At 38.8% G+C, this 23,862-nt stretch overlaps 1 protein-coding gene across 3 annotated transcripts in view; it reads right to left on the bottom strand.

Moving 5' to 3' along the window:
• Nucleotides 1-23,862, bottom strand: part of HTR4 (5-hydroxytryptamine receptor 4) — a 203,611-nt gene that overhangs the window by 16,036 nt on the left and 163,713 nt on the right. The window contains exon 7 of one of the 3 annotated variants that reach the window (XM_032250286.1): nt 4,195-4,270. The exons of 1 other annotated variant lie outside the window; for it this stretch is intronic. In XM_032250286.1, coding sequence (XP_032106177.1) covers nt 4,210-4,270 — 61 coding nt within the window. In that variant the 3' untranslated portion in view covers nt 4,195-4,209. Of the gene's footprint in view, nt 1-4,194; nt 4,271-18,475; nt 21,135-23,862 lie in introns of those variants that run through there. One more of the 3 variants, XM_032250284.1, reaches the window with a different exon arrangement.

Below are 23,862 nucleotides of genomic sequence, written 5' to 3'. Positions count from 1 at the left end.
ATAAAGCATACCTTACCAAATGTAAAAGAATAGAAATTACACAATGCTCTCAGACAACTGTGGAATTAAAGTAGAAATCAATAACAGAAAGATAGGTGGAAAATCCTGAAATCCTTGGAGATTCAATAACACACTTCTAAATAACACATGGATTGAAAAAGAAATCTCAAAATAAGTTATAACATATTTAACTCATAAAATACTTTATGATTTAAGAAGAGGAAAATAAATCCAAAGCAAGTAGTATGAAATAATACAAATTAGGGGAGAATCCAGTGAAACTGAAAATAAGAAATCCATAGTGAAAGTCAATAAAACCAAAAGCTGGTTCTTCGAAAACATCAGTAAAATTGATAATCTCTAGTCAATCTGAGCAAAAATAAAGCAAGAGAAAGAAAAAGAACAAATATTACTAATATAAAAAATGAAAGAAGTGACATCACTATAGACACCATGGCCATTAAAGGCATAATCAAAAATAATCAAGTACTACAAAATACTCTATGCCCACAAATTTGATAACCTAGATGAAACTGACCAACTCTTTGAAAGACACATTCTGCCAAAACTCACACAAGAAGAAATAGACAATATGAATAGGCTTATATATATATATTAAAGAAATTAAATAAAAATTAATAACCTTTCAAATCAGAAAGCACTAGGCTAAGATGGGTTCACAGGTGAATTCTACCAAACACAGAAGGAAGAAATTATACCAATTCTCTATTATAAATAGAGAATTGTTTCAGAAGATACAAGCAGAGAGAATAATTTCTGCCTCATTCTTTGAATTTAGCACTGTCCTGTACTAAAACCAAAAACATTGCAAAAAACAAAAAACCCTATAAATCAATAACACTTGTGGACATAGGTGCAAAAATCATCAACAAAATATTAGCAAATCAAGTCTAGCAATGTATACACAGAATTGTCTACCCAACTAAGTGGGATTTATCTCAGGTATGTAGGGCAAATACAACTTTTGAAAATCAACTAATGTAATCCATCATATCAATAGGCTAAAAAGGAAAAAATCACACAATCATATCAACAAATGCATAAAAAGCATTTGACAAAATGTAACATCAATTCATGATCCAAAAAGCTCTCAGTAAACTAAGACTAGAAGAGAACTTTATTAATTTGATTTAGAAAATTGACACAAAACCCACAGCCAAAACCATGCTTTATGGTGAGAAAAAGATTTCCCCTAAGATCAGGAATAAGGCAAGAATGTCCTCTGTCACCAATGCTTTTCAAGATTGTACTGGAAGACCTAGCTAATGCAATGAGACAAGACAAGGAACAGAAAACCAAACACCACATGTTCTCACTTATAAGTGGGAACTGAACAATGAGAACACGTGAACACAGGGAAGGGAACAGCACACACTGGGGCCTGTCAGTGAGGATGGACCAGAAGAGGGAGAGCATCAAGGTAAGTAGCTAATGCATGCACCTTAATACCTAGGTGATGGGTTGATAGGTGCAGCAAACCAGCATGGCACATGTTTACCTATGTAACAAACCTGCACATCCTGCACACATATCCTGAAACATCAAATAAAAAATTTTAAAAAGAAAAGCAAATTAAAAGTTTACAAATTGTGAAGAAAAAAATAAAAATTTCTTTGCAGATGATACAATTATGCTCATCTAAGTAGAATATACAAAAGATTCCACAAAAAAATCCTAAAACTAATAAACAATTATAGCAAGTTTGCAGGATACAAGGTTAATATACAAAAGTCAATCAATTTTCTATGTACTAGCAAGAACAAGTGGAATTTGAAATTAAAAATACATTACTATTAACATTAGTATAAAAAGAAATATTTTGAAGTAAATCTAACCAAATATGTATAAGATTTATATGAAGAAAACTACAAAACTCTGATGAAAAATATCAAATAAGAACATAAATGGAGATACAGTCCATGCTCATGGATAGAAAGGCTGGATATGGTCGAGATTTCAGTTTTACCCAAACTGATTTATAGATTTAATGCATTTCCAGTCAAAATCCCAGTGAGGTTTGTTTGTTTGTTTGTTTTTTGTGGACACAGAAAAACTGATTCTAAAGTTTATATGAAAAGACAAAGACACAGAACAGCTAACACAATGTTGAAGGAGGACAATAAAGTCAGAGGACTGATACTACTCAACTTCAAGACTTAATATCAAACTCCAGTAAATAAGGCAGTGTAGTTTGGCCAAAGAATAGACAAAGAGATCAATAAAACAGTACAGAGAGCCCAGAGGTATACCAGGGTAAATATAGTCTATTTATCTTTAATGAAGAAGTGCAGGCAATACAAGGGAGAAAAGATAGCCTTGTCAACAAATGGTGGTAAAACAACTGGACATTGACATGCAAAAAAAAAAAAAAAAAAAAAAGAATCTAGACACAGACCTTACATCCTGCAGAAAAATTAACTCAAAATGCATCATACACTTAAATAGAAAATAAAAACCGTAAAAATTCTACAAGATAGTATAGGAAAATATCTAGATGGCTTTTGGTTTGGTGACAACTTTTTAGATATAACACCAAATGTACAATTCATGAAAGAAATAATTGATAAGGCAGACTTTATTAAAGTTAAAAATTTTGCTCTTTGAAAAACATGGTTAAGAGAATGATAAAGCAAGACATAGGCTGGGAGAAAATAGTTGCACAAGACATGCCTGATAAAGGACTATTATCCGAAATGTACAAAGAACTCTTAAAATTCAATAGTGACAAAATGAACAGCCTAATTTAAAAAATGGGCCAAAGACCTTAACAGATATCTCACCAAAGAAGATATATAGATGGCAAATAAGCATATGAAAAGATGGTGCACAGATATCTTCAGGGAATTGCAGATGGAGACAAGATATCCCTACACACCTATAAGAATAGCCAAAATTCATCATACTGATAGCATCAAATGCTAGCAAAAATCAGGAGCAATAGTAATTCATACACGATTGGTTCGAATGCAAAATGGTTTATCCACTTTGGAAGACAGTTTGTCAGTTTTTTTTTACAAAACTAAACATACTGTTATCATACAATCCAGCAATTGAGCTCCTTGGTAGTGACACCAAGGAGTTGAAAATGTCAGTACAAAAACCTGCACACATGTTTATAGGAGCTTTATTCATAATTGGTAAACTGGAAAGCAACCAAAAATTTTTTCAGTAGGTGAATGGATAAATTGCTGTGCTTCTGACAATGGAATATTATACAGCACGAAAATGAAATGAGCTATCAAACCATGAACAGACATGAAGGAATCTTAAATGCATATACTAAGTGAAAGAAGCCAATTTGAAAAGTCTATGCACTGTAACATTTCAATAATATGACATTCTGGAAAAGGTAAAACTATTGAGAAAATAAAAAGATCAATGGTTGCCAGACATTGGGGTTGGGGAGGAGGAGGAAGAGATAAACAGGCAGAGCACAGGGGCTTTTTAGGGCAATGAAATTATTCTGTAAAATACCACAGTGGTACATATATGTCATTATGTGTTTGTCCAAGCCCGTGGAATGTACAATACTAAGAATGAACTCTAATGTAAACTATGGACTCAGGGCGATAATGATGTGTCAATATAGTTCATCAGTTGTAACAAATTTACCACTCTGGAGGAGGATATTGATAATTGGGGAGGCTGTGCCTATGTGGGGTAAGGAGGCATATAGGAAATCTCTGTACCTTCCCCTCAATTATGCTGTGAACCCAAAACTATTCTAAAATGTGGTCTCTTTAAAAAACTTTTTTTTAAAGAAGTACCTTATTTAGTCACAATCAATTGTTTAAGGAGTATGAAGGAGTCCACCACTTACAGCCAAGAAAATAATGAATTGGAGCACTAGGGGTAATCCAGATGACAGACCTTCTAAGAATCACATTTATACTGGGTGAGTTCGGCTCCATCATAGTGCTCATCTCCCACAGGGCTTGTGAAGGCTGTGCTCCCAAAACAGGGAAGAAGCTGGACACATCATTAAAAAATTTAAAAATAGGAAATTAAATAAACAGCCAAAACGATATTAATCTGGGCTTGGCAGTTCTGTGCCAACAAATGTGCACCCTCAACTTTGTCCTGTGAGGACAGAAGTATAAACAGACACTTAAGGATACTTTGCAGAAAGAAATAATAGGCAGACACAGACTCACTAGACAATGACAGACTTACAGAGCACTTTCAGAGTTAGACAGGAACTGGTCTATTGCAGAAGAGCAGGAGGAAGCTGGAGACAGGGGAACAGCCACTTTTAGTTGAAACAGAAAACAGCCACAGATGAGGGAGAGCCAAGCAGAAGTTGGGAAACAAAAAAGAAAGAAAACATAGAGATTAGTAGACACGTGATCTCAGCCTAAATGAGCCTGCCAATATTCTTAAAGTGTTTTTAGAGGAGGATAAGCAGGGGAGCATAATAATTGCACAACATGGTTATGCCACACTATATGTCTAAGAAGCACACTTAAGTTAGTGTTTCATTTGAGTCTTGCAACACCTTGGGATGTTCACGGGGCACATTACTACCTTAATTTACCAAGTAAGGAAACTCAGCCTCCCCTTCCCTCCTGTAGCTAATCTTCATAATATGTATATGTTGAAGACTCTTTGAAAATATAGTCGAATATATATGGCCACTTCCTTCATACAGTAATCTCTGACCATCTGAATGTGATACTCCCCTTCCTTCTTTTAAACAAACAGCACTTTCCGCAGTTGATTTAACAATACAAGCCACTGTGGCTTCTTAAATGCAACTGCACATGAATTGAAATAGCACGCTTTCAGATAAATTACCTGCCTTTTGGGGAAAGGAGCCATGACTTATTGATTCAGCACAATTAGGTATTTCACTAACCACTAACTGAGCAATGGTGCTGAGAGTCAAATGTCCAGAATTCTAATCTCATTTCCATTACTAAGTAGTTTTGCAACCTCAGACCTCTCTGTGGTTCAATTTTCACATCTACACATAGAGACAATAACAGTACCCTCTGTCAGCGAGTTATGGTGAAGTAAGTCATGTTCATCACGTATACATAATGCCTGGCATTACATTTATAAATATCAGCTAGTATCATTTTAATCAAAGTTTAAGTTAAATATATAATTGTTAATTTAGACCTCTAGTTTTTTCTTCCTTCAACTTGATTTGTCTTGTATTTCATTAACCTGATGATATGCTTTGGCATCCTGAACCAAAAAAGCTCTCTAAAGGTTACCATCTGAAAACTATGTGTATTTTATGAAAATTTCCAATTTCAGTAATTCATATGACAATGTGAAAATCTAAGAAAGAAACTCAAAAACTTTCAATGGGCTCTAAGCAATCAGTTGAAAATCTGAATATCTCGGTATCTGTATGTCATGCTTCTCTGAAAATTAAACTTCAAGGCAATAGATTCATTCACTCAAATAGCAGAAGGATTGTTGAATTTTTGTGCACAAAGAGTGTCCAAAACCACTCCTTCTCTCTTTATCTCCCACAATTAAATGGTGTTGAATGTTCCTGAGTGGGGCTAAAATTACCCATGGGATAATATTATAAATTATTACAAATCACCAATATTTGGCATATATATGTTATTTTATTGGATCTTAATAATTATATAATTAGGATCCTAACAACTTTTACATACCTACTTAATACTTCTTACTAAAGTCACTTAATAATGTTGTTTTATTTGGATATAACCCTTAAAGAGTTTAATGGCTGAACTTTTAGTGTGCATTGTGTAGATAACAAGAGACATGTCTGAAAGTAGTGATCAAATTCTGGCAAAAAAAAATCAAACCTTTTTGTGTGAAATTTTCAGAAGAGGATATAAAGCTTATGAACACTTGTTTGCACCACAACACACTTTAAAATGATAAATGTGATTAATGTCCCACAATAATGTTAAGATGAAATTTAAGGTATTACTATAAAACAAAAATTTAGATTTTCTGAACTGTATAATTTGTATAACATACCTTATCCACGGTCCACTATTCATGTCAACTTTGCTGAATTAACAATATAGTTTTCCTGAGACCTCTGGCTGTTTGTATTTTTCCCTGGATGGAGTGACCATGTAAAACCACACCAAGTTTAACCTATGTTTTTACATATAGAGATTGTCACTTACATTTGTATTGCAAACTATAACCGTTTAAAGCCCTTGGGCATCCATTATTCTGTTTCCTTCTCACCACAAACGCTTGAAATTGGTATTGTGAAGGTTGGAACAAAAAAGGAGTGTTACACATTTCTCCCAACCCCCACTTCCCAGAATGTAGGAAACTTTAAACGACCATGGCAGCCTATGCTAAAAGGTCAATATTTCCATTCTTAAGTTCAGATATGTTTGGTACAGTTAGGACTTTAGCCTATCAACCTGGGATAGAGCTGAGGTAGGTCAGAGGCCTAGCAAGCAGCACAGGTGGCTGTTGTCTTAGCTGTTGTGTGGATGATGATGTGACAAGCCAGGGATTAGCTGGTGGTTAGCCACCTGCCTGGCAGCAGGTGTTAGGAATACCCAAAGCCAAGAAGACAGGGTTTATGTAGCCAACAAAAAGAAGAGGTCAGCAGAGAGATGGGATCCCAGAACACTGGCTCTGAGTGCTTCAAACACCTGGATAGCTCCCAGACCTGTTTTGAGTTTCTAAAAACCCCAGCTTTCCTTATTACTTCTATCTCCTGTACCCTGGAAAGAACTCTTGGCAACTTAAAATGGTCTTATCTACAAATATTGAGTTGTAAGACCTTTTACTTGTTTGCCTTTGCCCTAGAAGGAAGAACTACATCTATTTTACCATGGGAGTGTCTTTCTAGGCAGATAGGTCATCTTGTCCTCTTCCTCAGACCGACAGCTCTGTGTCTTCTGGACAACAGTTGGGGAACAAGTCTCAGAACTGCTTCTAAGCACAGCTTATTTCCATCATTGGAAGCTGATGTCATTTGCTTATCCTTGCATGGCAAAACCCTGTCTACGAATGTATTTTATTTATTCGGCCCTATACATCAAGGACAATGCTGAAGATTCTTGATATGGTTTGGCTGTGTCCCCTCCCAAATCTCATCTTGAATTGTAGTTGCCATAATCCCCATGTGTTGTGGGAGGGACCCAGTGAGAGGTACTTGAATCATGGGGGTGGTTACCCCCATGCTGCCTTTCTCATGATAGTGTGTCAGTACTAATGAGACCTGATGGCTTTATAAGGGACTTTTCCTTATTTTGCTAGGGACTTCTGCTTGCCACCATGTGAAAAAGGATGTGTTCACTTCCCCTTCCTCCATGATTGTAAGTTTCCTGAGGCTTCCCCAGCCCTGCAGAACTGTGGGTCAATTAAATCTCTTTCCTTTATAAATTATCCAGTCCGGGTATGTCTTTATTAGCAGCGTGAAATGGACAAATACACTTCTTAAACATAATTTTTATTATTTTTGCAGCAACAATACCAGGAAACAAATTTACATACCGCTCCACAATAAAGTCTATTTGAGTCTCCTGACTTAAAAAAAAAGAAAATCTGAGCTAAAGTTGGTTTAAGTACTATAGAAACAACAGGGTGATATGAAGATATAATGATTCCTTTTATAAACTAACTTCAAAATGTTAGCTTTTTTTTTATAGTCAGCAACTCACTCTAATGCTGTACCACTATGATCTTAACTTTGTTTAAACATCAATCCTTGTGCACACTTTGCTTAAATGAGTCTTGCCATAGTCTTTGGCCTACACCAAACAATAAAACAGTTCTGATCTGACTACACAAGCTCTGCTGTCAACAATGTCCTGGCTCCTCACCTGAACATTTCTCCAGTCCAAATACCTATGCTTTTCTCTAGTGGCAGGCTGAGTCCTGGCACATTCTGAGACCAGCTCTGCCCTGGGTAGGAACCATTAGAAGGTTGTTGGCTGCTGCAATGTATCTTTCTCTGCGGCATAAACAATAAGTTCCTACATGGGGGTTGTGTTTGTTTGGTCAGGGCGTCATCCATTAAGCTTGGTCATTAGCAGTTTGCTGGTTACAAATGCAGTCCTGATAGCAAATGGCAGGAATCCAATTATCTCGGCTTCCTGTCTGCATAACCATGCCAGGGAGGAACATAGTCATATTTGCCTGCCTTGTCAGGCTCCTAGGATGCAAAGTATATTGTTTGGAGAAAACTAACAAGCAACAGATCCTCAGATATTTTGATGGAGAGGCAGCACGGTGTGGAAAAAGGACACACTGGTCCAGAATGCAAAATCTCTGGCACTAGTCCACATTCCGCCTCTTCCTAACTCTTCATTTCTCCAAGCTTCATTTTCTCATGTATTAGAGGGAGATCATAACAGCAACCACTGGGTGGTTGGGAGCTTCTAGTGAGATGATGTACGTGAAAGAGCTTTGAAAAGCATAATGATGATAATGGTGATGGTGATGATAATAGCAATAATATCTGACAGTTATTGAGTGCTTATTATAAGTAAGGCACTGTCCTATTTGTTTGATGTGCACTATCTTATTTAATCCTATTTGTTTGATGTGCGCTGTCTTATCCACAAGTATCCTTTGAAGAACTGATGACAATGGTAATGATGATCTTAATAAGGATAGCTAACATTTCTTAAATATTTACTATATATAAGCCTCCAGTCCCAGCATTTTAATCATATTAACATATGCAGCTTCCCATCATGTAAAATAAGTAATATTATCATCTCTACTTGACATATGAGGAAAATTAGATACAGAAGTTGGATAATTTGCTCAAGATCATACTGACGGTAAGAGGCCATAAGGATTCAAATGCATGCATTCTGATTAGAATAGAAGTTGCCAACTTTTTTAGAGTTGGCAAACTTTTTCTTTGAAGGGCTAGATGTAAGTATTCTGGGCCTTGAAGCCACATACAGTCTTAGTTGCTTATTCTTTTTTGCTTTCCTTTTTTTCCTGTTTGATTTTTGTTGTTTGTTTTTATACCCCTTCACAAATGCAATAGAAAAAGAAAAAACACTTTTAGCTCAAGGATCACACACAAAAAAACACCCATATGGCTGAACTTGGCCCACGGAGCTGTAGTTTGCTAACTCTTGCCCTATAAGTAATTTCTTTTTTTGAGAACCAGTCTCACTCTGCTGCCCAGGCTGGAGTGCAGTGGCACAATCTTGGCTCACTGCAACATCCGTCTCCCAGATTCAAGCGATTTTCCTGCCTCAGCCTCACAGGTAGCTGGGATTACAGGCACCTACCACCATGCCCAGCTAATTTTTGTATTTTTAGTAAAGATGGGGTTTCACCATGTTGACCAGGCTGGCCTTGAACTCCTGACCTCAAATGATCAGCTCGCCTCAGCATCCCAAAATGCTGGGATTACAGGCATGAGCCACCATGGGCCTGGTCTCTAGAAGTAATTTCTGTTCTACAGCTAAGCAAACTAAAGATCAAAAGCTTCAGGAATTTAACTAGGGCTATTCAATAAGTGCTGAAATCAGGATCTGAATCCATTTTTGCTTACTTTCAAAAATTTTGTCAACCTAAACTACACTGTCTCCATGTATGCTGTTCAAATGTAGGATATTATTACTGAGTTAGAGATACTGTACTTGCTCCAATTTTCAAATTGAATATGCTTTCTCCTCTTGGAACAGACTTAGGGACCAGATAGCAGGCTGAGAGTTAGTTGACCCCATGCCTACTACAATGCCTGACACATAGTAGGCATATAATAAATAACTCTTTATTGAGTGAAATAATTCTGATTTCTGATTGAATTCAATCATTCCCTAATATCTCAGCCATTTTCCCAGACTCTTCCATATTTTGCATTTGAACATTCTTTTTCTTATAAAGGAAGGCAGTAATATATTCCTCAATCCAGTTTCTAGGGAACCTAGAACAATTTATGAGATAATTTCCATAGAACTATTTGGAGGAAAGAGAGATGTTATATGTAGGAATATTATTTTTACAATGAGTCATTGTGCTGACAAAAATGGCACTAGAATACTGTACTTATGACTTCTAAATAAATTCCTCACTAACCACAGGCAGGAAAATAGGGAGAAATAGTGACTTCATTGTAAATCACTCTTCTGGTATCTACCAATACAGTTACACATTAAAGCAGAAATTTTAATTTTTATTTAACCTTGGATTTTTACTTCAGGGAATATGTGAATTTCTTAGAAATGTGGCAAAAATTTCGTGCATATGTCCAGAGTTTTAGGGAAAAGATCACAGATTTCATCAGACTCTCAAAAGGATTTATTATGCCTTGAATGTTGGCACAACAGTAAAATCGTTTCAGTGTAGTTTACCTTTGACGAGAAAAAGGGAAACATTAAAGTTGTTGGTGTGTGGTGATCAGTACTAGGTTTTCCGGATGCCCTTGTCTGTGTGACACCTTCTTAGACTCTCAAGATACTTGCATAGGGTCCCACTCACCAGTTTCCTGCTGGCATAGGTGTCTGGGTCTGCAAACCGATCTGGAATATTAATCACAGTCCAGGCTGGCCACAGTGATCAGTACTCAGAGGACCCAACAGGATATATGCAGCCGCAGAAGGCAGCAATACAGAGTCTCTTCCATTTTATCTTCAGCTCCAAGATTAGGCCCATAGAGACTGCCATAACAAACCATGAGTCTATTATTTTGTGTTACTAGCACTTAGCACAATGCTTGGCATACAGTGGGTGTCTCACTAAAATTTGTTTAAATGAAACCAAGCATAATGGTGAAATTGATAGCATTTTTTCCTTACATTTCTGAGATGGTTAATAAGGTTATTTCATCTCGGTTATCTCCTGAGATAGTCTATCTATATGGCCCTGTATGTCTTTCAATTAGAGGGTGATTTTTACCTTGTCTTCTTTGTTGCTGGTGGTCCTGGTGATGTTGGTGTTGGTATTGTTGGCTAGTTTAATGTGGAGATAGCTAATTTGGATGCTTCTCTTTTGTATGTAGGCCTGAGAACATCCATGGAGATTATGGTTGTTACCCCAGGGAACTACGTCCTGTGGAAAAATGTATTAAACAGACCAGGGTGGGCTCGATTAGGTTTCATAGACATGGTACTCAATGAACTTGGCCTTGGTTTTAACTGGCAGGTGAGGGAAGCACAGCACGGTTAGTGGGCTGCAGCAGAGCAGACAGAAGTTGCACATGGCCTGAGAGCTGAAATAAGAAGTGGGAGTTGGCCCCGTTTTACTTATTGTACTCCGAACTGGACACTGTGTTGTAGGTGTGGATGACATACTGATGAGCCACTGGGCACTACTACTTAAAGTTTTTGAGTAGAGTTGCCAAATATATAACATTTTAGGGGAATATTGCTTTATTTTTTTTCTTTTTGTATTTGTTGTTGCGTGTGCTTGTGTGTGTGATTTTTAAAAACATCAACTTGATGATATGTCCAGATGTAGAAGGAAAAGAGGCAGAAGACAGCCGTAGTTGTCTTCATGAAGTGATGAGCAGTGAAAGACCACATAAGCTGTTCAAAGAGAATTTGAAGACCAAATGTAAAAGACTTGGAAGGTACAAAAATAAAAAATGACTTCCCGCCTGGAATATTAGACAAACAGTAATAATAATAGTAATATCTTGAATTTGTTGCCCTATCCTACATACTTTAGGATATAGTATCTTAATGAACCTCACTGGTCTTAATACTTTTTGCCCTGCTTTTTGTTTTTTGTGACTAGATATTTCTCACCTATTAACATAATCACAATTGTTTTTTATTCAGTGGTCATTGAACAAAATTGATTTATGTATCTCTCCTCCAACAACACAAAAACACTTATCAAGTGAATAAATAAAATTTGGTGAGGTAGTCTAGGGCATTTGTTTCATGAGAAAGCTGAGACCCAGAAGGGTAAGTGGCTTGCCAGAATTTACCCAGCTGGTGAGTGGTAAAATGCAAGGTAGAATCAAAATCCATGTCTTTTTTTCCATTATTTAGGCTACCACAGTGAAACCATCAGCTGCAACAGGAAGGTCTGAATAGCAAAGAAATTCCAGGAAATTAGAGAACAAATAGAGAATGCCCTCCACTGAGAAGGCTACTATTAGATGAGACAGAATTCAAGAATGATTTTGGTCTTTTGGCCTTACAAGTTCAGTGGTTCCAGATGGCTCTGTGCTGAGGAAAGGAGATGCAATAATAAGGGTGACCCTGATAAGAGTACCCTTTCCTAATTCCTTCCACTGACTCACATCCCTTGACCAACTGCCCACTCTCTAGCTGGCTGGGACAAGAGGTCTCACCAGAAATGGTGCCTCTGCTCAGCCAGCCAGGCCTTTTCACTTGAAATTACGGAAGCCTGGATTGGGTTCTCTTTCACAAAGCCTTAGTAGTTAATGACCCACAATCTCCCCAGTGGTGAATTCCAGAGGATGATAAAAAAGAGATTGCTATAAGGCTTTGGAGGAAGAATGTGGGGTGGGGTGGGAGGGCTGATCTTTATCCTGTTCAAGAATGTCATCATTAAGGAGTGGCATATGGGTCCCTATTTGTACCCTATTGATGTTGATTGCCTTGCTGATTCAGAGGACCAAGAACAGAACGAAATGACGTAACTACCTAATAGCATTCAATATGGAGAAAAACTAAATTGAAATTAAATCTTCTGATCTCAACCAAGTTTTTAAAACTACAGATAACGTCTGCCCTTTCATTCAAGGCTCCAGACCAATTTAAATGACTATTCATCCAGGCTACTAGGCTACTCTTACATATTATAAAATGTCTTCTAATTTCAGAGGGAGTGTCTCTTCAAAGTTTGATGGCATTACTTCTGTCTCTCACCTTCTAGGCAGAGAGAAAAATAGAGCATAGTTTCTCAACATAGACAGATCTAAGATTGTAACCTGACTCTGCTCATAATAACCTGTACAGAAACGTAGCCTCCTTAAGCCTCATTTTACCTATCCATAAAATGGGCATTATATACAATAATAATAAAGATAATAATAGAAACTACCAATTATCTCTCTGGCAGTGTATAAATTGCTATTATAATTTTATTTAAATTATGTAACCTCATGACTTAGATAATGTTAATACCTCTATTTTTACCAATGCAGAAACTGAAGCTCAGGGAAAGTAATTAAGGTCTCCAAAGAAACAAATTTGGCAAATTGGGAAACAGGAATTCACTCCAGTCCACACTTTTTATGAGAATTAAATGTTACCAAATATGTAAAGTGTTTAGGCAGTCCTGACATATTTCAGATGCTCAATAAAGTTGCATCCTTTTACTGTCCTAGAAGGCGAAGTGAGACTCTTGCTTGCGAGACACATTAATTGGAGAGGATTAAGAGACATATTAAGAGCGTCATAACAAGACACTGAATGACAAGTAGATGTCATTCCCCATCCATGCAGATTATGTTTCTTCTCTGACTCCACAGCCAAATCCTTTACCATCTCCATCTTCTCCTGAACAGTCTTCTTAGCCTTTCCCTTTTCAGATTAGAAAACTGGCACAGAAACAATCACTGCCTGCCACTTCCACCATTTCCCCGCTCCTGGTTTCTCAACACCCTTTCCATATGACTTCACATACTGCTTCTGAATTTCAAATGTCATGAAATTCAGAGTAATAATAGTAACAGCTACACTTCAGTGAGAGCTTACTGTATGCCAGAGACCGTGTGCCACTATTTATATGCTTTAACCCACTGAAGCCTCATCACACTGGGCGGGGAATGTGCTATCATTATCCCCTTGCAAAGAGGAAACTGAGGCTCAGAGAGTTGAGGCATTTGCCTGTATCTCAGACTCAACTTATGTCCATCTAGTGTCAAAGCCCAAGCTCCTAACCAAAGACAGTTTCTCAATTTACAAATTGGCAAAACTTTAAGCAGAAAGGGGCAGAGACATGCCCAATCATACAGCAATTTTGAAAGGATTCTGTGGACCAATTAGACATTTTCTGACATCTTTCGAATATGCTGTATTACACTCTAGCCTGAATAACTTTCACTGGGTCCATTCTACATCCATGGCTCAGTTCATGCTTCCTTCGCTCTGTGTTGTCTCAATAAATGCCATTATTGGTAAAATGGAGGCCAATGTCCTCTAGGATTATACAATGTCAAGTAACTCACAAAACTTCAGTCTGCTTCATCACAGCATTCTATAGAAACAAAACTTTAAGCCTAAGTTCTTTTTCAATAGATAGAATCAAAAGAGAAAATAAACTTGCCATAACTCAGGGAAATAACAGTATTTAAAAACTCTAATCTTTGTGCCACTTGCAAGAGGTATGTATGATAAACATCTTGATTTTATTCAGAACTGTCATGGAAATATTTTTCTCTTATCAGAAGGCTACAGCTTTTGCAGTGGGTGGAGTACTAATGGCAGAGCAGCACTGAAATTTGGCACTGAAGGGGCAAAGTTGTCTGCTGGTACAGTGGACATGCCGTAACAATGAAAAGCTTCACATTCTTCCAAACAAATACATCCAATGAATTTATTTGATAACTTCGGTGCACAAAAACCTGTGCTGGACCCTAGGAAAGAAAAAGATGAGCAATAAGAGTTGGCCACAGTCCTCAAGGAGCTCAAAATGTGGTAGGAGAGATCAAAAAGGACATAATTAATGAACCACGCTGAAAAGCATATCAAAATGTCACAGTAGAACAAATAAAATGTTTGGGGATTGGAATAGGTCAAAAACCTCATGCTGACCTGGAGGCTGGAAAAGACTTTGAGTAGGAGGTGGTATTTGAAATACACTATGTAAGAGATGCCAGGGGAAGCATGCCCAGTGGAAAGAACAGCAGGACTAGTATCTGAATGTGAAAATCCAAAGAGTTGAGCATACTGTTTGCTTTGCAGAGATGAAGGGGAATAACTGGAAGAAAAACTGTAACAGTAGACTTAGAGAAAGTATTTGTAGGCAATGAGGAGTCCTTGAGGGATTTCGACTGGGGAAATGGCATGCTGAAAGTTATGTTTTAGAGCCCAATGCCCCAGTCCAGATGAAAGATAATGTCAGCTGTAGAAAGGATGATGTCAGTAAGGATAGAGATAAGGAAATGCATGAGAAAGTCTACTGATTACATAATTAGATTGATTTGTACTCATTTCTGATAAAACAATTTTTATCAAGAATCGCTGGCTGGCCAATAATTGGCTTTTCCTTCCAATTAGATGCTATTTGGAACTAGCTAACTTGAAATCAATGAAGACCTACTGTGTAAATGAATACTTATTTTTTTGTTTGCAGACAGCCAGAACTCCATGGAGAAACAAGGAGGCAAAGGGGAAAAGTGCACAAAAAGAGAATCCATCCATTTCAAGGATGGTTCTTGCTGCTAGCGAGAACAGCCCTCAGGTGGATCAAGTCCCTTTAGATTTGGCAGAACCTGGGCTCTATTTCCAGCTGCATGTAATTTCTGCATCTTTGGAAAAATTCCGGATTCACTTCTCTGATGTTCAGCCTGGTTTCTTTGTCTGTATGATGGGAAAATGGTACTTACCTTACAGGATTAAATGAGGTGTCTCATGTAAAATGCTTTTACCAAGCCTGACATGTAGTGAGTAAGTGGTAAATGACACCTAAAGCTACTGAATTATCATCAGACTTTACTTGTCTGATCCCATTTCCTACCACTTTTTTCACACTCATTAGGCTGTAGCTGGCTATGTCAAGCACATTTCTACCCCAGTGCATTTGTGTTTGCCTTTCCCTTTGCCTGACATGATATTCCTTCAGATTAAATATATGGCTGATTACTTAGCATTCTTGTCCCCCCTCACAGAGCATACCTCCTCCTTCAAATCTTCCTTAACCACTTCAGCTAAAACACCCCCTTGCCCATCTCTACTTTTTATTCTCTTTATAGCCCATATCAGTATCCAAATTTATCTTATTCATATACATATGTCTCCTTGTTTATTTTCTGGTTCCTGACAAGAGAAAGTAGAGACCTTGTCAGGCTCGTTTATTAATACACCTCTGGCAGGAAACCCTGCCTCAGAGTCAGTGTTCAGAAAATCTCTATTTCTCTGAATGCCATGGTGCTATTTAGAGAATTAAATTACAGCAAATAGAAACCACCTAGCACACAGTAAGTGCTAAATCAATATTAGCCTTTTCCTCTTGAATGAATCTAGAGATGCTCCAACATAAAAATAGACAATTTGGAAAGAAATCAAGAAAGAGGACATTCTTCCAAGGGTAGGTTAATTTGGAAGTGGATTCTGCAGGTAGTTTCTGGAGTCTAGTAGCAGGCGCTTTACAGCCAGTGAAGGCTCAGGTCTTTACTCTAGAAAGGAAGTTTCAGGAGATGGTGTGCTTTCTGAATGGAGGAAGGGATTTTGTAACGGGGAGGTGTGGTTCTGAGGAAATGATTGTCACCTGGAAAAAACGGTTCATAGCAGTATTATGAACACTGCCTCAAAAAACTAAAGATGGGGAAAACAAGCACTGGCACAGAGGATATTTCTCGGTCCAGCTATTGGGCTTTAGGCTCCCAAGAAGATTCCTTCCAGGGCATAGATTATAAGCAGAGATGGAGGATCCAGACCTACCTATTCCCCATCCTGCTTGAACCTTTTATGTGATGGAATTCCAGATAAATTTGTGTATGAAGCAAAGATTCTGATATGAAAACCTAATTTTTGTTCAGCCCAGCATTTTATGTGTGAGAAGATAGAAGTCCCAAGAGGTAAAAAAAAAAAAAAAAAAAAAAAAGAGAGCTAAGTCTATTTTACTCTGGACATTACCCTGTCTCCTCAATGCTGACAGGGTTCATTCCATTGTTCCATGCCCAGAAGAGATGGGACCTAGATTTCACTGACATATAACCTAGGCCTAAGGGAGAGACAAACTCCAGGCTCTTGGATGGCTCATGACACCCCCAATTTTTTTCCTAAGGGCTTCAGCAGGGATGCACACGCTTAACCTCAATCCAAGACCTGCAGATATACACTGTCATACTACCTTAAATGGCTCCTCGTGGTTTGTGCCCTGAGAGTAGCTGGACGGGATTCCCAGCCTCTGCTCATGAGGTGACCATGTCATAGAGATCTGTCCTATTGCTGGAGGCCTTGATGAAGGTGACAGACAGGTAGAATCTGGTAAAAATCAATTATCTAGTGGCCCACGGCTTCTAGCTTTCCTTTAGGGGGAACCTGGTACTGGAGTCAGAAAATTCTCCAGCTTCAAAAGACAGAACTACTGGAGGATGCTCTAGGATCCTGGAGGTTACCGAGAAGCTCCACAAAACTGAGGCATGGGAGTTGACTTTGGCATTTTATTGCATATCCAAAATTCAGTTATTAGTTTTCAGACTCAATTTTTCCTTGAATATATAATTTATATAAACATGTACAGAATGTACTCATATAAACATATGTATAATTTATCAATAAATAGAATTTATCAATTAAAAAATCTATGTTGGCTCCAATTTTTTACATAACACATTCCAGGAAACTGCATCAAAAAGTAGATAATCATAAAGCCAAAAATGCTTTCCATGTAAACAAAGTTAGAATCAGGGATTCTAGGACCTTCAAAGCCTTAGCTTCCAATAAATCATAGCAATAACTAACAAGCTCGTGAACCAAAAACACAACCATCATTACAATTTGCAATCCTTTGAAATTATAAAATTAAGTTTTATGTTCTATGCGGTGGGCACACATGTAATTTGTATGTTGATTACACAAGAGAACTCAGTGCATTATAAACTGTATGAGTAGCCCCTTAGTAATTCTACTAAATGTAAATAAAATTAAGGTGTTAGCTAAAATAACATCAAACCAAAATTAAAAATCATACACATAGACTATCAGATCAGGAAAATTCTCAAAAGTTATCTATCACGTTCAATATCTTAGTTGACTCTTTACATAGTATTCGTATTAGGTGGTCATAGCCTGGTCCAAGTTTGATTTTTTTCATAGGATTTATATATATGTAATTTATAGTGTGGGATGATTCTGATGGCCCATGTATTTTCTTCTCCAAATACACTTTTCATAGTGAACAGACATTTGAATCTTATTCCATGTGACTCTGAAGTTATATGAGAAGTTACACTCATTATTATCAAAATCAACCTGTAGTCCCCTACTTTGTGAATAGCAAAATCCCTTTAAATGAGTTTTTGTGATATATAAATTTGTGTGTTGGGCAACCTGAAATGACCAAATTAGAACAGGTGGATTTAGAAAAATTAATACCTAAAAGGTGCTTCCACAATTCCTAGAATATTATTATTTTTGATTTATTCATTTTGTGATAGTCTCACTATTGGCTAGGCTTAAGTGAAGTGGTGCAATCTTGGCTCAATGCAGCCTCTGCCTCACAGGTTTAAGCAGTTCTCCTGCCTCAGCATCCCAAGTAGTTGGGACTGCTAGAAGATGCCACCATACCCAACTAATTTTTGTAGTTTTAGTAGAGATCAGGTTTCACCATGTTGGCCAGGCTCGAACTCCTGACCTCAAGCAATTCACCTACCTCTGCCTCCCAAAGTGCTGGGAATACAAGAAGAATTAATACCCAAAGAATATTATTTTTTTTAACAAGGCTCTGGGTTTGACATTTACCTTTCTGCAACATTTGCCATGGGGTATTTCTTTCTCTGTTTCTTTATCAACATAGAAATTTACTCTCTAAGTTGGGTCACCTCCTGGTGGATAAATTCTTAGTCTTGAGTGCTCAGGCGCATCCACAGTAATCCAAAACACCCAAAGTAATGATAAATATGTGGAATGGCATTTTATGATTTACAGAATGTTTTCACACAAAAAATTATCTTACATCTCCACAACAACTTGGTGGAGTAGGTAAGAGAAATTCTTTCTGAGGTCTGAGACATTCAGCAATTAGGTCAGTTGGCTTAATAAGTCAGCAATGGACCCAGTGCATGCACCGCCTCTGTGCTGTATGCCTCCCACCAATGGGCTCATGCAGGCAGTGGGTGGGCGTGTGGGCAGCCACAGCATGTTGGTTGGGCCTCATCATTGGATCCAGAGCCGTGGGACCCAGAAGCTGGCTGCTCCCTTCTTCATATTAGAAAAGGGCCATCCTCAAAATGGTGCTTGCCTCCTAATGGTGGTTGCTGAGCATAGTGATGGCAGGGGAACAATGACTTGAAAAATCCAAGGGGGTGGTCCAGCCACAGAGTCAGGGTGCAAGTTAGAATTTAAATAAACTTTCTTCATACGTGACAATAATGGGTCCCTGTTTCAATCTGCTCCATTGATCAGGGAGAATCCCAATCTACACAAAGAGCATTTCAGCATGGAGAGATATTTCTCAGGAATTCTGAATAGCATTTCTCTTTCAGAGGCTATTTCCTTTCCCTAAAACATGACTTCATCCCCAACGGAATTAAGCCTTCATAGGACAGAGAGGCTTTATTATTTTTTTTTCTTTTTGGCATTTGGATGGTTTGGTCAATCTTCTCTTCCTTATTCCAAAGTTTCTTCCTGTCGGTTTCAGTTCCAGAACTAAAGTAAACAATAATGGAAATGATAACTGGTACTTCATAAACAACAAGAAAAACAGAGAGTCTGATAAACAGTCCTGAGATACTATCAAACCACAGTCAAGATCAGAATCAGAACCTCACATGTCTCTGGATTTGGCATTTACCTTCCTGGCGCTTTTGCTCTGGGGCATTAGCAAGAGCCACTGACTCAGCTTTGAACCAAAGACATCCAGGTTAATATGAAGGACAAAGCTGGCAAGGTCAGGGGTCTAAAAGGCCCAAATGAGGAGGGTCATTCCTTTGAAACAAAGCCAAAAGGCAGGCAGGCCATGGCTTCTCGAGGTAGCAGACGGCTATAGCAGCATGCTGTTGTCCTAGAAAGAAAAGGAAAACTTAAAGATCCTCTAGTCCAAACTTGAGTGCACAGATGTGCAAAGTGGGGTCCGGAGATGAAAGAACGTTATTCAAGATCTCAGAACTTGTTAGGAGCACAGCCAGGGCTGCAACCTGAGTCCTCTGGCTTCAAGCCCAGCATTGTTTACCATCCCCAGTACTGCTGGATCCTGCCCTCCTTCACTTGGGGGGCTGCAGGGGAAAACGAGTCTACTCATTGTGAATTTCCAACAGTTCTCTCCTTTGGGAGCAACAAAGCCAGACTAAAGAGTCTTAAAATAATATCACAAGTTCATGGGAAAGATCCTGAAGCCTAAAAAACACCTACGATGTTGCCAGCCCTGCCCAAGGCTCTTTAGGAGATGTCCCGTTCCAGCCCAGCAGGAAGAGCTAACATCTCAGGGCAGACACACCAGCAGCCAGGACACCAGTGGGAAGCTATCTGTCTTCAGCTTCCCTCCAGAGTTGCTGTGGAGACCTTTTCCTCTGACAGATCTCTGACCCTGTGTCTTCCAAGGAAAATAAATGGAGCATGTCCTGAAGAGGAGGATGGACATTGGACATAAGGAAGAGCAAGTGGACGTCTGGGATTGACATGGAGGTGGGCCAAGAGGATGCACGCTTGGACCCAGATACAGAGAGAAAAGTATGTTAGCTTCTGGCATAGAACAGGGTGAAGAAGAGACACAGGGTAGCTTGAGCATGGCTGTGACAGATGTGACCAAGCAAGTAAGCAAGACAGGAGCAATGACTCTGGCTAAGACAGGAGCAAAGAGGGAGTATTTTGTCAATATCTGTGAGCCCACACAGCAAAGAAGACGTATTTGGAGACATCAGTGACCAAGACAGGACGCAGCAAGACATCAGTGACCTAGATAGGTCATGGTTAGAACGTGAGACAGACCAGGTACAGTGAGTGACGGGAACATGTCAGACACCAGAGACCATGCAACAAGAGCAGATACTCTGGGAAGAGGGAGTGCTGGAAAATAAGTGAACAGGGAGGCCATTATGTCCCCTGACTCCTTCCAGTGCCACCTGCTGGAATCTTGGAGGAAAAGCCCAGGGTGCACCAGGTTCCTGCACCAGCGGACGAAGGCCTCAGGTGAAGAGAATACTGGGTGCAGTCGCGCACAAGCAGCAGCTTAGGACCTGGCCCTCTTTCGGAGGCATGGCTGTCTTCTGGGTCATTGTCCCAGGGGCCTAAGTGTCACTGGGCTGAGCAGCCACCAAAGGAGAAGTTGCTGGCGGGTGACACTGACTCTCCCATTGGCCACCACACTCCACTGCATCCCTAGAGAGAGGAGAAGATTACAGAGCCTTAGAGTTGGAATGAATGTTGCAGATCATCTCCTGAAAGAGACCAGCTGCATGGCAGGAACCCTCTGTGCCATGCAGATGGGTGGCTAATTGGCCTCTACTTAGGAATTTCCAATGACAGGCCAGTCCATATTAATTTGGGGCATCAATAGCTATTAGAAATAGCCCATTAATATTCAGTCAAAATCAGCCTCCATATAACTTCTGCCTAGCGGACCTATTGAGCCTAGCAGGTCCACTCAACATTGTGCCCTCTACCGATTATATCCACCAAATTTTCTCTACTCCAGGCTAAACATTCCCATTTTCTTTAACAGTTCATTATATATTATGGTTTCCAGATTATTCCCCATAATGGGCTCTGTCCTTTGAATACCTCTCTTGAATTAAGGTAGTAGGAAAGTCCACAAACCTTTGCAGTGAGCCAGATTTACATCATGTACTTTTCATCATCAATTGGGTTTACTCCTATGAATGTAGTCAAATTCAGTCCATTTCTAACAATAGTAATATGTTATTGGCTTATATTGAGCTTCCTGCCAACTTTGATCTTTTTTGATACAGCAACTGTCAATTCCTGAGGTTCTTTATTACACTGCTGCATAGTTGATTTTATTTACTTATTTGAACCAAAATATAAACCATCACATTTTTCTCAGTTAAATTTTGTTATATCAGTTTTGTATCACTTTAGTCATCTGAGATCATTCTAAATCATAGAAATTTTAACATTCAAGATATGATTATTTGGCACCTGCTCAAACTAGATTTTAAGGTTTTGGCAAGCACATAGGAAGATCAAATAATCTGCAATGGTAGATATTTCAGTTCGGTGTCATCTGCCTTTTAGTTTTTCAGGCAAGGTAAAAAACGTTGAGCGAGATAAAACAGAGAATCATAGTTAGCTCAAGACAGGCTTCCTTGCAGTGAAACATCTAACACTCAGTGTGCCTGAGAATGGACCCACTCTGACAGGCTTTGTTCAAAGCCTTGCTAAAATGTCTCTGCCAAACAGAAAATCTGTCCTAACAGATAAAGACATTTTTTGGCATGAATCATTATACAACACTGAATCTTGCTTACAAATCATTTCTCAAGCTATGAGTCTCTGGTTTCTGGAGTTTAGCTTTAGTGTTTCTTGAAAAATTGGGGTAATATTTACTATCTCCAGGCTTTCACCTATTCCCCAGTCCTAGAAGAAGATCATTCAGACTTGTTAGCAACAAGTTCCTTTAAGTCCCTGAGATATGACACATCTTGGCTCAGAGAGAGTTAAATGCTTTCCATCAATCCTGGACAGCAACTTTCTCCCTAAAATGTTCTCTTCTTTCCAGTTGGAAGTCTATTCTTATTACAGCAGAATATGCAAGATTTCTTCCCTAAATAATGAGATCTAACTATTTCTGGATTAGATCTGAACATAGCTCTGAACATAGCTTTTGTTCATCCTTGATTCATCCTTGGTTATATGTTCCTTCCTCCAGATTTTCCACATGCCATTTTAAAGTGTAAGCTCTCTAGATAACTCAAAATGTGCCCTCAGGCCTTTACATGCTCCCTTACATTTTTATCTGTCTTATTCATTGAATATATCTATTGAGAGAAAAAAGAATGAATGAAAGAGAAGGAATGAAGGTATAAAAGGAAGGTAGGAGAGAAGGAAGAAGGGAGGAGGAAGAAAAGAAAGAGAAGAAGGAAAAAAGGAAGGGAAGGAGGGAGAGACGGAAGAAAGAAAATAAGAATTTCTCATCTCTCATTGGCCAAATTCCCTTTGTATCATATTTGTTAATACTGTCATCATTAGCAACAATAAAAATAACCACCCATTAGTGCAGTAATGGTGTGCCAGGCATTAGAGTAAGTGCACTTGTACCTTAATTCATGTATTATACCCGTTTAAGAGACAAGGAAACTGAGCTTCAGGGAGTATAAGTAATTTCTCCAACGGTACACAGTTAATAAATGACAGGGTCAGAACTTACATTTAAGTCATTTTTGACACAAGCATCTGTGCTATTAATTATTCGACTGTATATTCATTCATCATTTTGACAACTATCACTAGATACAGTATTAAGGTCTCACTGTCTCTACCATTTTTTGTCCCAGTATGGAAGACTCCTGGGTGAAATGAATATGTACAGGGATGCATGTTACAAATGTTCCACCTGTGAGAAGCCAACACTGTGATGCGGCTTCTTGGTTCATTGCAACACAATATGACTGTGACACTAACATGGGACTCTTTCCTGCTAAATCCATCTGACCATTAAAGAGTCATTGCCAAGTGGAGCCAATATTTTCTGTGCAGTAGAACTAGGGAGATTAGGCGTAAAGGGGAAAAAAATCCCTGCAAAGGTAGGAGGAAAGTAGGGAAGACAAAGAGAGGGGCTACATGAATGAACATAACAATGAGGGTTGAGGATAAAAGACAAGGCCAAGGCCGGGCGCGGTGGCTCAAGCCTGTAATCCCAGCACTTTGGGAGGCCGAGGCGGGTGGATCACGAGGTCAAGAGATCGAGACCATCCTGGTCAACATGGTGAAACCCCGTCTCTACTAAAAATACAAAAAATTAGCTGGGCATGGTGGTGCGTGCCTGTAATCCCAGCTACTCAGGTGGCTGAGGCAGGAGAATTGCCTGAACCCAGGAGACAGAGGTTGCGGTGAGCCGAGATCGCGCCATTGCACTCCAGCCTGGGTA

This window comes from Sapajus apella, unplaced genomic scaffold (genome assembly GCF_009761245.1).
Source record: "Sapajus apella isolate SASKATOON/1434 unplaced genomic scaffold, GSC_monkey_1.0 scaffold71, whole genome shotgun sequence".
Lineage (NCBI taxonomy): Eukaryota > Metazoa > Chordata > Mammalia > Primates > Cebidae > Sapajus > Sapajus apella.
This window is presented reverse-complemented; position numbering and strand designations above follow the sequence as displayed.